This window comes from Aquila chrysaetos, chromosome 10 (genome assembly GCF_900496995.4).
Source record: "Aquila chrysaetos chrysaetos chromosome 10, bAquChr1.4, whole genome shotgun sequence".
NCBI lineage: Eukaryota > Metazoa > Chordata > Aves > Accipitriformes > Accipitridae > Aquila > Aquila chrysaetos.
Window position 1 is genome coordinate 31,275,366 of NC_044013.1, and position 16,290 is coordinate 31,291,655.

General features: G+C 54.0%; 1 protein-coding gene across 14 annotated transcripts in view; it reads right to left on the reverse strand.

Moving 5' to 3' along the window:
• Nucleotides 1-12,852, reverse strand: part of TSPOAP1 (TSPO associated protein 1) — a 74,252-nt gene extending 61,400 nt beyond the window's left edge. For 10 of the 14 annotated variants that reach the window (XR_003925319.2, XM_030027695.2, XM_030027694.2 and 7 more), the window contains exon 1: nt 12,259-12,851. Coding sequence is in view for 12 of the 14 variants with exons in the window: in XM_030027695.2 (XP_029883555.1) it covers nt 12,259-12,594 (336 nt within the window). In the remaining 2 variants the exon portion in view is untranslated. Of the gene's footprint in view, nt 1-12,258 lie in introns of all 14 variants that reach the window. The other 4 variants (XM_030027691.2, XM_030027690.2, XR_003925318.2 and 1 more) reach the window with 3 other exon arrangements.
• Nucleotides 12,853-16,290: the final 3,438 nt, after the last annotated feature.

Here is a 16,290-nt window from a genome sequence, read left to right on the forward strand (position 1 = left end):
CGAGCCCAGCCTGGCTGCATGGGAAGGCTGGCAGGGTCAGGGTGCAGGCAGCAAAGGGGCAGGGTGGGATGCAGAGGCTGATTTAAGGAGGAGGTGAGGGGCTGCATGTCCTTTGGGGGATGAGTGGCCTTCGGGGCCAGGCTACATCTCCTGTGGGTGACAGCTACTGTCTCCATAGCTTTAAAGATGCTTTCAACTTGCACCTGGGGAAAAAGCCCAGAGCCTCATGTCGTCCTCAGTCGCTTGCATTTTGCCACAGTACCATCTAAACTAGCTCAAGTTAAACACTAGCAGAGCCAGCAAGAGCCAGGCAGGCAGAGTGCAAGCCATGACACCCCAGACACGTGCGCTGCTCCCCACAGCTCAGGGACCCGGCAGCCTCCAACACCGCATGGCTTTCAGAGGTGATGAGAGCTTCTCACCCACTTCCCCATGCCAGCTCCCCTGGTTTGGCCCAGGAGCCCGCCCAGGAGCCAGGCCCCAGGCTCTGCCCTCTCTGTGTCAGCCTCAGCTCCGGAAGAAGGCGACATGCTGGATTTCTCTGCAAAACACCACCTTAATTTTGTCACATCAAATGCAGCAGCAGCTCTGCCGGGAGTTGTATATATAGCTTTGTGGTTACTGTTTCCTGCTCAGAGCAGCTCGCCACAGGCTCGCTGCTGAAGCAGGCCCCCAGAAAGTATTTTTGTGCATTAGCAAAGCTCATAGCCAAGCTATTGCTTCACAGCTGCCATACGGCAGCAGCAAGCCACACATCTCGGGAAGACCTAGCCAGATGTTTTCCCAGCAGCCAGGCAGGTCTTGCAGGACCCGCTCCCAGTGCCCAACAAGTCTTTGCTGATGCCGCTGAACAGCCGTGACCTTCCCGGTCCACAGCTCTGCTTCTGCCATTTGCAAGCCAAGACTACAAGGGAAACATCCCTTGGCTACCGAAGAAATGCTGCCCAGGCTTTCCTGGTAGCAAAAAGTCAGACAAGCGGCTCACAGCACTCGGGTGCTGCTAAGTTCTCGGAGGCCTGAGGCTGGCTAAAACTCACTACACTTTGGACCAATACTATATTTTGGCTTCTCAATCACGTCCATTGGAGAAATAGGGCAGGAGACCAGTGCCACAAAGTCCACCCCATTGAATCCCCTAGCGTGGCTGCCATGCTCATGCCATGATTCTCCCAACCTCTCATGCCTGTATGGAAATGCCTTGGCAAAGCAAGGAGGGAAAACACAACAGAAAGAGAATGAAAACAACAATAAAAAAAAACGTCAGAAGATAACACCCAGCCCTCTCCATCAGCCTCACGTGGTGTCCCCAGATTCCACCAGCCCTCTGAGACACCAGGAGGGGATATTGGGTGCCAGGAGTTGACAGGCCTTTGGCAGAGTGGTTTGTAGGTGTTCACCCTGCAGAAATCCCAAAGTTTGAGAAAGCTGGAGTGAAATGCCCCACAGAAAGAGATTGTACCACTTTCCACTTGTGGGAAAGCAAAAATGTATTTTCCTCTTTTTTTTTTTCTCCCCTAGGCACAAAGGTGCAGTAACTGCCGCAGTCCCCGGGGACATCACACCACAGTACCCCAGGCACCTGGGTGCCCTCTCCCACTCTCCAATGACTCAGGGCTGCTCCCAAGGGTGGTCAGGGCAGGCCCAGGAACCAAGGAGATCCCCAAACTCAGCAGCCTGGGGGAGCCAAGAAGCTCCCCTGGGAGCCATGCACCCTGCCCGATGCAGTGCTCTGGGCCCAGAGACCCAGTACCAGATCCTGCGGCATCGGTCCCATCCCTGCAGCTTTACAGCGACAGTGAGGTGTCCCAGACAATATTTCCCCCATCACCAGCTCCAGGAACAGCAAAGCACTTCCTTAGGCTGAGCGCACGTGCTGATGGGGGGACAGAGGAGGGTGGGTGCTTGGAGGCAGGGGAGGTCCTACCAGCATCTCCCATGCTGTGCATGACAGCACCTTGGGCTGGTTCACTGCAACCATCCCCAGAGGCAAGCAGGTAGCTCCTGGGATGAAGTCAAAATGCGTTATTTCCATCTCCTTGCTGCTGCTGAGAGGCCTCGAGCTTCTTGTCTGTGGTCATTTGGACTGAGACAGGCTGAGCAAACTCAGCCAGCAACCTCTGCGCTTGGGATAGGAGCTGGAGAGCTTTTGCAGAGGAGCTGATGTGTTCCTGCCTCTCCCCATCAGGCAGCCAAGGCTTCTGATGGCATCAGCACTGGGTTTCTACAGGGGACAATTAGCACTTCCAGCACGGCAGGGGGACCTTTTGGAGACCTACATTCAAATTTCTGCAGTTGAAACCCCTTTTCTGTAGCTATAAAGCAGCATCTTCATCGGGGCAGGATGCAAAGACTCACAAGCACTCACCCCCACCCTACCAGGCTGTCCCCAGTTCAGCCCAGGTTTCATGCCATGAGTCCAGAGCCCACAGCAAGGCAAAGGCTGGAATGTCCTAGACCATGCAGAGACCTTTCTAGCTCCCTGAGTGTTGCAGGACCCCCGGGCGAGGTGCCACGGAGCAAGAGAGCGTGGCTGTGTGCACCAGGCTGGAGCCAGGCACACAGCCAAGCCTCCCCCTTGCCAGCACGTCCCACTGCAGCCACAGCTCCTTGGGGCTTTGCCCAGAGAGGCACAAGGGGCATCTGCAGCAAGAAGACATGGAGGCAGGAGATCCTTGCCGTGCCAGGACGTCTGTCCTGTGCAGGACCTCACTGCCTGGGAAAGCTTTGCCAAACCTTCCCCCCGGCACTGAGCCAGCACTGGCTGCATCGGCTGAACCCTCCTCCAAGACCGTGTAGAGCCTGGAACTGAAGGACTGCCTAGACGTCATCCCATGCTCATTAAACATTCATTTCCTATAATGAAATAGCTTTTAATTTATTAACCGCTCCGCTGTTCCTCAAGGTTCCCGCACTGCGTGGTGCAGCCTTGCTGCAGGCCATGCTTGTGGCCCCCATGGACGGTGCTTTTCGAAGGGCGCTGAGGAAATCATTTGGGAAAAGAGGCACAGAGGCTGCCTCCGAAGCAACTCTTCTTGATAAAGACAAGCAGAAGTGCTGGCAGGAGCTGAAATCCAAAAGCATCCCTCGGTCAGGGAGGTTTTCAGTGAGCTGGAGTCAGCAGGAGCTGAGGCAGAGCTGGCACTGTGGGGTGGTAGGGAGGGTCTCCGGGAAGTCGCATCCCCCAGATCAGGAGCACCCTCATCCACTAAAAAATTAACCCAAGTGACATGTTCTTTGGCCATGGGGGAAATTTTCTAAAATCAGAGCAAGGCAGGAGAAGAGCAGCAGGGATGCTGAGGGAGGAGAGCAGACCGCGGCTGCCCTGTGCAGCAGGCACATAGCTTTGAAGCCTCCCGTTACAGGGAAATCGTCATCATCTGTCACCTCTTTTGGCAGGTAGAGCCCAAAATACAGTTTCTTCAAGATGCATTGAGAATGAGCAAACAAAGAAAAGCCTCAGCAGGGCAGCTGGAAGAAAGCTGGTGCTTTTTCACCTGAAAACTTCAAAAAGCAACAGAGACCTGCAGCAACTTTTGCAGGGAGAGGTGCCCAGCCAGGCTGCTAAATGGGTCACGCAGTCAAAATGCCCCTGGAGCACAGAGCATCCAGCACAGTCTTTAAAGTCCTGAGGAAAACTTGCAGGAAGCCATTTGGGGGACAGTAAATCAAACTGCGGAGAGGACGACAGACGCTGCCTGCAGTGGCTGCTCTGCAATGCGGCTCTGGCTGCCGGTGCCTCACGGCACGGCCTGGCATGGACCGGCTGAGAGGGCTTCCCCCATGCCAGCCCTGGGGAACATGTCAAAGTCTAAGCCCAGCTTTGTTTTAAAATCCCTGCGGAGAGCCAGACAGAGAGGAGGAATTTACCAGGTGGCCCCGTGAGCGGGAGGCCTCACGTGGCCTTTGGAAACAGGTGGTCTCATGACTGATTTTAAAACATGCACAATCTCAAGATGTATAAAACATATACAGTTTCAAGATGTCCCTGCAGTGACTTCCCCATCTGCAGCAGATATGGGTCCAGCTGCTGGGTTTGCTTTGCAAAAGCCATCCCTGAATACCACCCCCACCCCCGGAGACAGTTTGCAGACCTATTTCCCAGGTGAAACTACACCAGCTCTCCTGCTATCTTGGATATATGCAACCCACCGCTTCTCCTTCATTTGAAATCATTGTCACCAAGCCTCCACCATGTCAAAGCCCTTTAGCTGTTCATTCCAGCTGACTTTGGTAACTAGTTTCCTTAACTTCTCAATCCTCACTGCTTGGAAATGAAACCTGTCATTGCCAATCCATTTTCTCCTCTTCCACCCAGTTTCAAGGGAATCGGCTCCCTCACAGAACAAAGTTATTTTCCATAGGCTGCTCTTCTGCAGTGCCCTCGCTGCATGTCAAAAGCAAGACAAAAATAGCATCACCTCCTGTTTGGTCAGCGAGCGAGAGCAAAACCCACCCACTGCCACTGCCGGCACAGCGAGCGTGCCTCACGCCACGGCGAGCATCATCCCAGCGGAGGTAAAAGGGATATTTTTGTTAAAGGTACGGGAGAAGTAATAGACATGCCTGGGATGCAGTCGTGGTTATTCTGCCACTCCTTTGATAGGCAGTCTGTGTCCTACAGCACTTGTTCTGCTTCCTTCATTTTGCGCCGGGTTCCTGGTTTCAGATACAAACATCTCTGTTCTTCCGTCAACTTCATGGCACTTCCCCACCAGCTCCTTGCCCTGCACATTGCCAACTCCCGTTTCCATGAGTCAGCATTTTCTCCTGCTGCCCATCCCTCTTCCAGCCTACTACTTGCCCTTATTTATGCGATTTCCTCATTTCTCTGATTTTTATCACCCCATGTAACAAATTCACAGAAGAAAAAATGCATCTAAGGCTATTAACTTCAAAGATACTGCCTCCAGCATGGGGAGTGCTAGAGCCACAACTTGCAAGATATTAAGAGAATATTCAGGGGAACATTCACTATCTATTTGCTCTTTCTTACACATTCCCCAGGCATCCTCTCCTGCACACCCTCTGACCACTGCCAGCTCTTCGTATGTTCCTCACAGTGTGTTTAAAATGAGATACGCAGCTAAAATTGGAGACTCACAAATTCAGGTCCTCTCTATCTTTAAAGCCTCTTATGAAAGCACCATCATCGGTCCCAGGAAAATACTCCAGGAGGAGAAAAATCAGCTCAGTAGCCCTGACGGCCCTGGCTCAGCTGTCCTTTGATGAGCTCAGCTTCTCCAGTCTCCCCAACCAGGGAGAAATTAATGTCCTGCAAAACTGAGACAAGGAGGAATGTGAGTGGAAAATAAGCTCTCAGGGCAGAGGCAGAGCGTCAGCGCTCCAAAATCCAAGGCTGCAGCCAGGTCCAGCGTGCAATGCGGCACAGTTTCTCACCTTTAACAGCAAAGCCAAAATACGAGAGGTTTTGCAAGCAGATGAGAGAAAATGACACCAAAATACCGCACGGCTGCTAGAAAGGCAGCTCTGAACCACTCCTGATGTACTGGGCATGTGTTTCTTCATCTTTCACAATCAGACATAAAATAGGGCAGTCAGATGAGAGGGATGGAGGATTTGGAGAAACCCTTTCCTTTCCCCCGAGGCTAGCCTGTCCCCATGCTGCAGAGCCCAGCATAGAGACCCAGAGCAAGCAGTCTTCCAAGTGATGGACCCAGTGGGGACTTTCACAGGGGAAAGGTCCTGCGCAGGGTTCAGGTGCTCATCTGGCTGAACATCATCATGCCTGGCATCATAATTCCTCAATTTGCTCCTCGCCCTGCTCTCCAGTGTGGTACAGAGACCTGTAACCCATCCTCCTTCCAGCTGGGCTTCACCTGCCTGAAGCAGAAGCATGACAAGGCGTGCATGGCCCCGGACAGGATTTCCCCAGCTGTGACGCACCTTCTCTCCACATTAAACACAAATCATTTTGCAAACATAGGATGTATGCAGCCAGAAACTGCAGCTGATGATTGCTGGGATATGTTCCATCTTGGTTACCAGATAACCCGCAGCACAGGGTTGTGCAAAGCAAGCTCCTCAAGTACAACAACAACATCACCTTCCTACCCTTGGGTCATTCTGTGACCCCTGGGCACCCTGTGTCCCTTGTGGGGTCTTTTTACCACCTACACACCTTGTGAGAAAGATGTCCACATGTCGTAGGATGAGAAACACGTACAAACACGTACAACACCTGTTCTTCCAACTACCATTTTAAGACTGATGTACAAACTTCTCCCTTGTCTCTTATCAGCTTTCAGAAAGAATGGGCCTAGACCCACTCTGGTAAAGCAGGACTGTGCTGCATCCCCACCACAGTCAGGGGACACTAACGGCATCTCTGTTTCATTGCACAGCTTGGAAATATGTGAAAGCCAGGCTATACACCATAAAACATAGTTCGGTTGTAAAATTCAGGTGCTCAATCAGGAGCCAAGACAGCCAAGCTACCTTTTCCCCCAATTGCAGTTTCTTCTGGGTGCTGCTGAGCAAGTCATTGAATCTGCACAGAAGTAGGCACAAGCAACAGTATTTACACTAGAAAAAAGCAAAACGTAGAAGAAGTAGGAAGTAAATGTGTTAACATCTTCAGTGCAAACACAGTAAGACTTTGCAACCGCCTCTGCTTCTTGTGTGTTCATGCATGTTGCCAATCATTTGAGCTAAGACATGGGTATTGGCTTTCTATAGAAATTGCTGGGGCTTTTTGTTGTTTAGGTCTGAACAAAGGTCAGCCTGCAGCTCCCAGCACTGCAGGCTCAGGCCCAGGCAGCCCCGAGGTCTTCATGGAGCATCTGGACTCTTTTTGGATGCCACGTGTCAGATAATTCTAGTTTGTAAGCATGCAAAAAAAAAAAACCTGGGGAAGAATGATAAAATTTAGCTCTTTCCAGGTTTGGTATTTTGATGGCTGGAGCAGGGACGATTGTTCTCTGATATCTCATCTTTCTTGTAACAGAAACTCTAATCCAAAGAAACACTCCCTAGAAAGGCATGAGACTTTGGTACTGATGAATGCATTTGGGAACAAAGTGCCTGTCCACAGTGCATGGCCCTGGGCTGTATCAGGGCTTCACCCTGGGAAGCCACAGAGATGCATTTCAGTAAATCCCCTGCCCATACAGAAGTGCCACTGCCCTCTAACAGGATCATAGCTTGAAAAGTTAATACCAGGTCTCCTTCCTACCTCAGAGCCTCAGCAACACTATTTGTGGCCTCATAAGTTTTCTTTTATTGAGTGGAGAGACTGGATTACCTACCATGTTCAGCTCTGAAGAGGCAGATGTGCTCTTCCACCTTGGAAGATGTATCAAAGAGCTAGAGTGGCTGATTTTGTATGCACAGCTCAGTTTTTGCCCAGATATCTGCTCCACAGTTCTCACCCCCCTGTACCTCTTTTCCAAATTACTTGCAGTTTCCCAGGGGCCAAGAGCACCTTTTCTGCTTGTGTCACATTGGCTTAAAACCTGTTCTAATTGCCCAGACTCCGACACATCAGGAACGGCATTCTTTGCCTCTCATAGTAAAGCAAGAACTCATTTGGGGCAATTATAAGATTTTGTCCTGGAATAAGAAGCCCCAAATCTCCAAGGGCTTTAACAAGTAGCTGAGAAATGGAGGGAAAAAATCATCCACTTGCACCACTCACAAGAGCCAGAGGTGCTGTTCAGTGGTCAGTATGGAAATGCAAGAGCAGCACAAGACTTACAAACTGATGCCCAAAAGGGTATTTTCCCAGAACTACTAAGCAGATAGCTGGGATGCAGAAAGCCTGCACTCAGAGCAGGAGGAGGGCAACAAGGCTGCCAGTACTGCACATGCTGTTTGTCTTCATGTTATTCCAGCAGGAAGGAAGACTACAGCCATAGGACACCCAAAACAAGGAAGCAAAGACATTGGTGAGTACCCTCGCCAAAAATTTACAGAGGGTGAAATGAGAAAGGTGCTGCGGCGAAAGATCATGGTGCAGTAATGGCCAACGGCAACATGATGTGACAGCCCTGTCCCAAAACCAGTTTGTCATCACCACTCCAGAGGAGCCAAGGACACAGTGAGTAGGCAATGGCTGGTGTCCCTCGTCCTCCATGTCCCACACAAGTGACCTGGCCAAGCCATTTGGACATGTCATTGTACAGAGAGTATGAGTTTACTCAGAGAGACAGTTAAAATGAAAATTACCTTCCCTTCATACAGTCTCGCTTTGTGTTTTCTTCCATTCATTCCTACAAATAAAGTCACACTGGCTCTTCATGGCAGGTGGCTATCTGAGGTTGGCCATACATTCATAGTGCTTGCAGAAAACAGCACTAAGTCATTTGCACGAGGCTCAGTGTTGCCAAGACAAGAAAGATTAATTTACTCAGATTTTGAGCAAGATGGAGTACAGTCCTTTTCTAATTGGAATTGTAGGAAATGGTGCCTGTAACACCAAGAACTGGCGTCATTTCCCAGGAAGATTTTCTCACCCTAGTGCCATCTTTTATTCTGCTGACCTACCCTTTCTAGTCAAGGGTACAGCTCTACACACCCTCAGACATTAAATGAATAGTTTTCCATCTTTGCCAGTAGAAAATCCGAAGCTCTTGAAATGCCATGAATTCCTGCAAAAGGCACTGAGCTCGTTGTTAAATGCAGCTTGGCCTGAACACTTGACATGGAAGGTCTTTACCAGCATTTTATAATTCTTACTGTGTCTGTGCTTTGTGTTATCAAGCCCCACTGGAAGCAACAGGTTATTTTGTGGATATTTAAATTCCTACTGACTGGGGGGCTCCTTGGTTTAAACATTTTCATTTGGGTTTTACAGAGTTATTGAATATCCTCAGCACCATCTGACCTCAGGGGAAGCTGAGGCTTGGCTTTTAAGAAATTCAGATCCAAAGCGACCTCTTAAGATTAAGAAGTAGTCACAACAGCCAACTGTGAGCACTTTAGCTGTGCTCCTTGCCTGTGTGGCTCATGGGATGCCAGGACAGGGACGTGGTCAGCTGCTGAGCTTATCCCTTCTGTAACGGCAGCTGGGGAGGTTGGGAGGGGCGAGTAATCCTGGAAGTGAAGGGCGCAGGGAATATAGCAAAACTGAATGACTTTGCTCCTCTCCCCTCTACCAATTTAGGGCATCAGGAGCCTTCACTTCAGCAACCTGTTCCCCAACCATCCTGAGTTTCCAGGGCCAAAGTAGATCCCACTGGCACAGCATCCCTTAAGAGATGCAGACAACTGAACTCTTGTGGGAAGTGCTCTAAAATCCATCTGACGGCATTATGGGAACTTTCCAATTTCCAGCCAGACTGTATCTGTGCCACTTTAACCCCATTCTTCCTGCGTGGATGTTTTTCACCTTCTCTGATATTCATTATTCTGACTGGGATCCTACACCTGCAGTGCCTGGAGATTCTCAGCAGGAAAGTAATTTCTTACCTCCTGTGTCCACACAGAAATTTTGGAAAGCAAGACCAGAGCAATTTCAAAGGCCCAGGACCAAGAATACATTTGCGACAGCAAGCTCCCAGGTAGCATTATTCAGTGGTAACATGGTGGGACACATGACTCTGCAGAGGAGCTAGGAAACCCTGCAGTGCATTGCAGGATGCAGAGGCACCCAGCAAATGGATGGGAAGACCTGGGCACAAGTCACAACAAGGGAAATTCCCACCAGACCTATGGAGAACATTCCTCTCCACGAGAGTGCTGCAGTTTCAGGACAGGGTTTAAGAGGTGGTGGGATCCCAGCCCTTGGAGATATTCAACACTTGCCTGGTCAGGCCCTGAGCAACCTCTTTCAGCTCTGGAGCCAGCCCTGCTCCGGAGGGTCCAGGTGTGTGTCCCCAACCCACCTCTCTAACTCCAGAGTTCCCTTGCCAGCTCCCAAATGGAAGAAGAGCAACAGCTCTCCGCCCTCGGCACTCAGGAGGGACCTGAGCAAGAAAGCCGAGGTTAACTTCACCTACGGGTAGTCTTAACATCTGCCCACAGACTGTCCCTGAGGGAATGGCAGAGCAATAGTGGCAGAGGCTGGGATACACGGCAAGAGCTTCATCATAAAATCAACACCTTTAATCAACTCTGTCAGCGATGAGCCCTCAGGAGGCTCTTCCCCGCACTAGGAGATTACTCCCTGGAGGCAGCTGTCCTGTTTGCGTAATGCAGCACTGACATGCCAAGGACAGATGTCCTAAAGGAAGCCCAGCTCCAGCAGCAGGACACACGGTAGTGCTTGTCCTAGCCTGGCCAGGAAAAGTGATGCTTTTGGAGCAGAGCTATGTAAGCATCCCCTTGTCCCCAGCTGTAACACAGCACCTTGCTCCCTAGGAAATGGGTTTGAGGATGTGGCTTCCACAGCCCAGCAGCACAGGCGCTTGCTCTGCCAGGGACAGCAGCACTGAGCTCTCTCCTGGGTCTGAACTGGAAGCCTTTCACATCACTAAAGCCACTTGACTTCAGGAGGAAATACTAGGAATTTTTTTCAAGTTAGCCTTTCTGGGGATCAACGTCAAAGTTAAGGATGGTACTGCCACGGTACCACCAGTACCACCACAGCAACATCACGGTACTGCTATGGCACTACCACAGTACAGCACAGTGCCACCAGGTACCGCAGTACCATTGCTCTGATACCATCATGGCACTATCAGTACCATCAAGTACCACCATGGTACTGCCCCAGTACACCAGTACTGTGATGATACTGCCATGGTGCTGCCACAGCCCCATGGGAGTGGGAAGGGAAATAGTCACCCACCAAGCCAGGAGCCTCCCAGATCATGGGCAAACACGCAAAGCAGCCCAAGAACCAAGGGAAGATGAATAGCAGGTGCTCAGCAGTCACTACTGTAGAAACCAAGCAGGGTCCTCACCCCCTCCACCACCACCCATGTGCACAGCCGGTGCATGGGGGACCCACTGCAAGGATCAGCTAGAGCTGGATGCATGGCCCCCACCCCACAGCATGCTGTTTGGCTGCTGGAGCACCCATGAACACCTCTTTGCTCCAGCCACCTGCCCCCCCTGCCACTCCCAGCCTTCCCAGCTGGGGTCCCCCACCAAGACAGAGTGCCTACCCCCTCCCTCACCAGCCAGCTCTCCCAAAGGGAGAGAAGACAGTAAGTCTGGCGCAACTGATTTGACTCTCGGGATGGGTGAAGAAGAAGGGTGGGAGCAGAAATGCTTCCCAATCCAGCGCTCCATTTGTTGGCTGAGGTGCTTCTGGAACAGGTAGGGGCTATGGTCAGAGTCAGACTGAGGACTGCCTGATTAAACGTGGTGTTTCCCTAAGCATCATGATAAACAGCCCTTCAGAAAAGACACATAAGAAACTGCGTTTGAGTGAAACCATTTTCTCTCTCAGTGGTTTTCCAGCAGCTCCATATCTCCTGTGGGCTGGTCCAGGCTGCTCTCCAGCTGGGCTCAGGAGCACAGCACAGGCTTGGCTCAGAAACCTCCTGCTAAACGCCCATCAGCTCTAACAGCTCTTACCCCTCATCCTCAAGAAGAACAGGCTGAGAGTTTAGTCCTCCCCTATTTTAAAAGCACCATGGAGCTACCCCACACCCCAGAGGATCCCAGGAAGATGACTGATTTTACCTATGGGAAAGGAGGGCAAGCTGTCCTAAGCATGATAAGCTGATGAACTTTTGTGGCCTGGATCCAGGAAGTGAGACTCCAAGGGAGTCTTTTGGGCTGTTTTTAGAGATGTGCAAGGGGCCAGGCATTGCATTACCTCGAGGTGCCCCGGTGCTGTCTACAGGGACAGGTTCTGCCTGCAGTGCAGGTGCCCCAAGCCCTCCCAGGCTACCCTGAGCAGAGAGGGGGATGCTCTGGAAAGGGGTGGCAGTGAATCACATCCCTGCCACTACCTGCAGAGCCATTGATGCTGCCAGAGCGAGGAGCCGCCGCAGGGACAGCTCAGCCTTTGCTGGTGCAGGGGCCGTGTCTGCATCAAGCGGGCTCTGCCAGGGCTCTGGTGAGACCCCGCACCGGCTCCAGCACTGGCCAGGGGAGAGGCAGCTGGAAATCCCTGTGGAAGGGCAACAAAGGCAGCAGCTCCTTCTCTCCCATGCCGGTGCGTGACAGCAGCTCTGGCAGCTCCCAGCCCCACAGGGAAGGTTTCGTGGGTGGCTCAGCCACAGTCAAGTGCAGCTATTTCCCATGCCGGTCTCGTACCAAGGTGACATCCCCCCGGTGCCTCCCCCCACCAAAACGCGCACCGCCGCACCCCGCCTGCCAGCAAACGCACCCTGGCAGCCTCCTTACCTGGGGGGGTCTGTCTGTCGGGTCGCGTCCGACCCCATCCATCGCTCGCAGCGGCCTAACGAGCTCCGGCGTGGAGCGAACCCGCTGGGGGTCTGCAGGGGGGCCTCGGAGGGTCCCCGAGGGCTCTTCCTGGGGTCGGGCTGCTCCGGCCCCCTCCGGCCCCGGCGACGGCTGGCAGCTCGCCCCGTCACTGTCGCCCCCCACGCCTTTACGCGTGTCCAGGTCCGGGCAGGCGGAGGCCGCGGGGACGGGATCGCCCGCTGCCGGGGCACCGCTCTGCCCCGCTGCCGGCTGCGGCGGGTACGCACCGGACACCCCCGGCTCCGGCTCCTGCATGGCTGGGGCAGGGCACAGGGCTCACCCGCTGGCGGCGAGGGCTCCCCGTGGCTCCGGGAGCCGGCACGGAAAACCCGAAGGCATCAGAGCCGCGGCGGCGGGAGCAGCCCGGGCCGCGCTCCCTCCCGGCGGGGATGGAGACGGAGGCGGCGGCAGCGGCAGCAGCAGCAGCATCCCTGCGCCGGGGGAGGCTCCATCCCCGCCTGGATCCGCCGGCTCGGCGGGCGGGCGGCTGCCGCCCCACACACACACCCCCACCCCCCGTACAAAGGCTGCTGCCTGCTGCCCGCTGCCCTCAGCCCCCTGCCGCCCCCGGCCCCATGCCCGCCGCCGCCGGCCAGGACCGGGATGACGTAGCGGAGGGGCCGGGGGAGCTGCCAGCCCCTCACCGTGCCTTCGGGCAGGCCCGGCGCAGACGCTGCCGAGTCATCAATATTAAGCCGGGCCGTGCACCCCGGGGGGGGCCGCGCCGCGCCCCGGGCCACCAATAGCGGCGGCTCCGCCGGTTTCCATGGCAACGGTGCGGGAATGGGGTTTGCTGCCCATTGATGAGGCAGCGGCGGGGGGAGCGGCGGCCGGGCTGCCCCCCACAGCCCCCCGCATCGCATCACCCTCCACACCCCGGGGTCGGGGTCCCTCAGAGCCCCGCGCCGCACCTGGATGGGGGTGTTGGGGAGAGCACCGGCCCGCAGGGCCCTGTGCAGGGCAAGCAAGTCTGCTCCTAAATCCAGCGGGTTTTCCCGCTTCCCTCCCACTCTGATGGCTGCTGGGCACAAGAAGGGGCAGCTCAGCTCTGCCCCCCGGGGATGCTCGCACACCTTCCCTCTGGGAAAGCAAAACCTTGGCCCCCCCCCACACCAACACTGCCCATGGCACAGCATGCTGGAAACAACCTGCTGCCAAAAACGCAGGCTGGGCCCTGCCTGCGGTTTGCCCAGGGCAGGGGCTGCAGTGGGCAAGAGGCAGAGGGTGGTGTGAGCAGGGATGGAAGGGTGGGGAGTTGATATGATCCAGGGAGACAGGAGCTGGCAACATAACGCTATAGCAAAGCGGGGCACTGCCATCTCTCAGCGTGCACACACACACAGAGCAGGCAGATGCATGCTCTGTCTCTGTCTACTCCCTGCCTTGCTGCGTCTTTGAGGAAGATGACTTCATTCATCAGGCTGCACAGTGCTAGCGACGCTCAGGGGAAAGCCACCGGGCCACCCTGGGGGACATCTGTCTGTCCTTTGCTCCCCATCTCTGTTCAAAGCATGACGCACTGCAGAGCAAGGTTTGATGACCCCAAAACCAAGAGGGGTGGCACAGGCCTCATACCACTACTGAGCAGCTGGGGACAGGTCCTGCCTTCCCCACATCCTTGTGTGTGGCAACAACTCCCAGTCCCACCGCTGGTGCCTCCCCACTGCAGGGTGGGGACAGAGTTTGGCACTTCACAGCACATTGCTCCCTTTGTGGTCACGGCTCCTGCACCAGAAGAACCTGCTCTGGGCCTCCTGCTCCAGGGGAGGTACTGGGCAGGGGGTCTTTGGTGCCCCTTTCAGACACCACTTTGTGAGCACCTTCTCTGAGAGCTTCATCAGCCCATCCAGATATGTAACTGTGCAGATGCATCAGCTCTTGAAACAGATGCCATTGGCTATATGTCATCTCTGCCTGAGCAGAGACAGCACAGGCAAATCAGCACTAAGACAGTTATTTCTCAGCACTGACTGCAAAGGGTGTAGGTGACCTGCTTACATGGAGTTCTGCGCCATAGGGAGTTACCACCAGGTCTAAGTGTCTCACACCTCACAGCATGCAGGGGCCTGCCATCCCACTTGAATCCCAGATCCCAAGCTGTCCATTTTTAAGGAGTGCGTGTGCATGGTGGGGGGAAGCCCCAAGCTGGTAATGAGTAGCAAATGCAGCCAACAGACCAGAGGGAAGATTCCAGACAACTGATCCCACCTTCCTGCATTCTCTGGTACTTGTGTACCTTCAAACACCAGCTTAATTGACCCCTCCCCCTCCAGGAACAGCTCAGGAGGAGTCCCACCACCTCCCACCGCTGGGATCCCCTCCAGTTCCTGCCCATGACTGTTTCCCCCGACGGGGAGACACCAGGCAGGATCTTCAGGTGCTGCACAAGCGCGGAACAAGGCCCAGGCACTGCACAGCTTGCTGACAAGACAGAACAAGAGGGTTTAATTAGCAGGAGGTGAAAGCCAGCAGTGGGAAGCGAAACGCACCACTGATAAGATCGTGTAGTTGCGAGCAGCATACATGCCGCTCACAGCACAGCCTCCTTGGAAACCCTGCTCCGACACGTCTTGTTTTGTACTTCCACTGCCATGTGCTGCTCATGGTCTCTGCTCAGGTCATCTGTGACCCGCTGCCACTATAGTCCCCTGGACAGCTCTCTGCTTCTCCCGCTCACTGCTGCCAGACCCACATGGCTCCATGGCACTCTCAGGACCTGCTACCCCGGAGAAAGAGGGGCCAGGGACAACACCCTGGGCCAACCCAGGCTCAATTTTGGCTTTCCCACAGCCTTCACAGAAGACCCCAGTGAGGTGACGTGATGTCCACACACCCTCACCACCAACCCTGGGGAAAGGATGTCTCCTGGGGCCCTGAGCTTGGGAAGCTGGAGATGATCTTTCACACCTTGGCCAGCCTACAGCTATTTAGCCAGCTGGATAAGTCATGGCTACAGACCATCCTTAGAAAGGAGAGAAGAGAAATTCATCTGGGCTATTAAACAAAGACTGAGTGGCTCAGGAGCTCCCCGGGCTGCAAGTCAAGGAAGTCTTCATGAGAGCTATGGGGATGGGGTGCTTACAGGCACACCTGGTCCTCCAGGTCACCCAGGGATCTGCTGTGGGCCTGTGCTCCCTGTAGAGGAGATGGGTCAAAGCACTTCCTAGAAAGATCCTTGAAGCTCTCCCAGGACAGGGGAAGCCACATGCTCAGGCAAAACAGGTGATGATATACAGCAACTGATGAAAAGTGGGCAATATTGGAGAGCTCAGGATCAACAGCTCAAGTCTGGGAAGATGAAAAAGGATCCCAGCAGAGCCCTCCAACAGCACCCACTGCTCTCCAAAGGCATCCAAGGAGCCAGGCCTGTGCCTGGTGGTGCAAGAACAGGTATACAGCACATGGTCCCCCAGGGCATCCTGCTTTTCTGTCAGGGAGCAGCAAGGATTGGGCTGCTCCACAGTGCGCAACAGATGAGAAGTGTGACCCCCGCACACACAGGGTTGTCAAAAACCAAGGAGTCATCCCACAGCTCTTGAGCAGGACACTGGTAACAGGGTCCCTTGGCAGCCCCAGACAAGATAAGATGAACCAGGACCAGGGACCCCAGCCAGGAGCAAGAGGAGACAGAGCCAGGACTACAGACAAGGCTACAGCAGAGGTGTGGGGTCCATTCAGGGTGCAGGGCCAGAAAAAAGCTACCTGCAACATGGATCTAGGAACCATCCAGAAGACACAGCTAGAGACAAGCATCTTACAACCCAGATCTAAGGGCCAGCTAGGAGACAAGACCAAAGAGAAACTCACTTCTACAAAAACTCAAACAAGACCAAAGACCCAGAGCTGAGCTTAAATAATGCTCCTGGCCCAGGGGCAGCAGGTCCACAGGGTGGGGCCCCAGGTGAAGCTGCTTTGGGCAATTAAAACCAATTAGTGCCTGCTGGGTCCTGT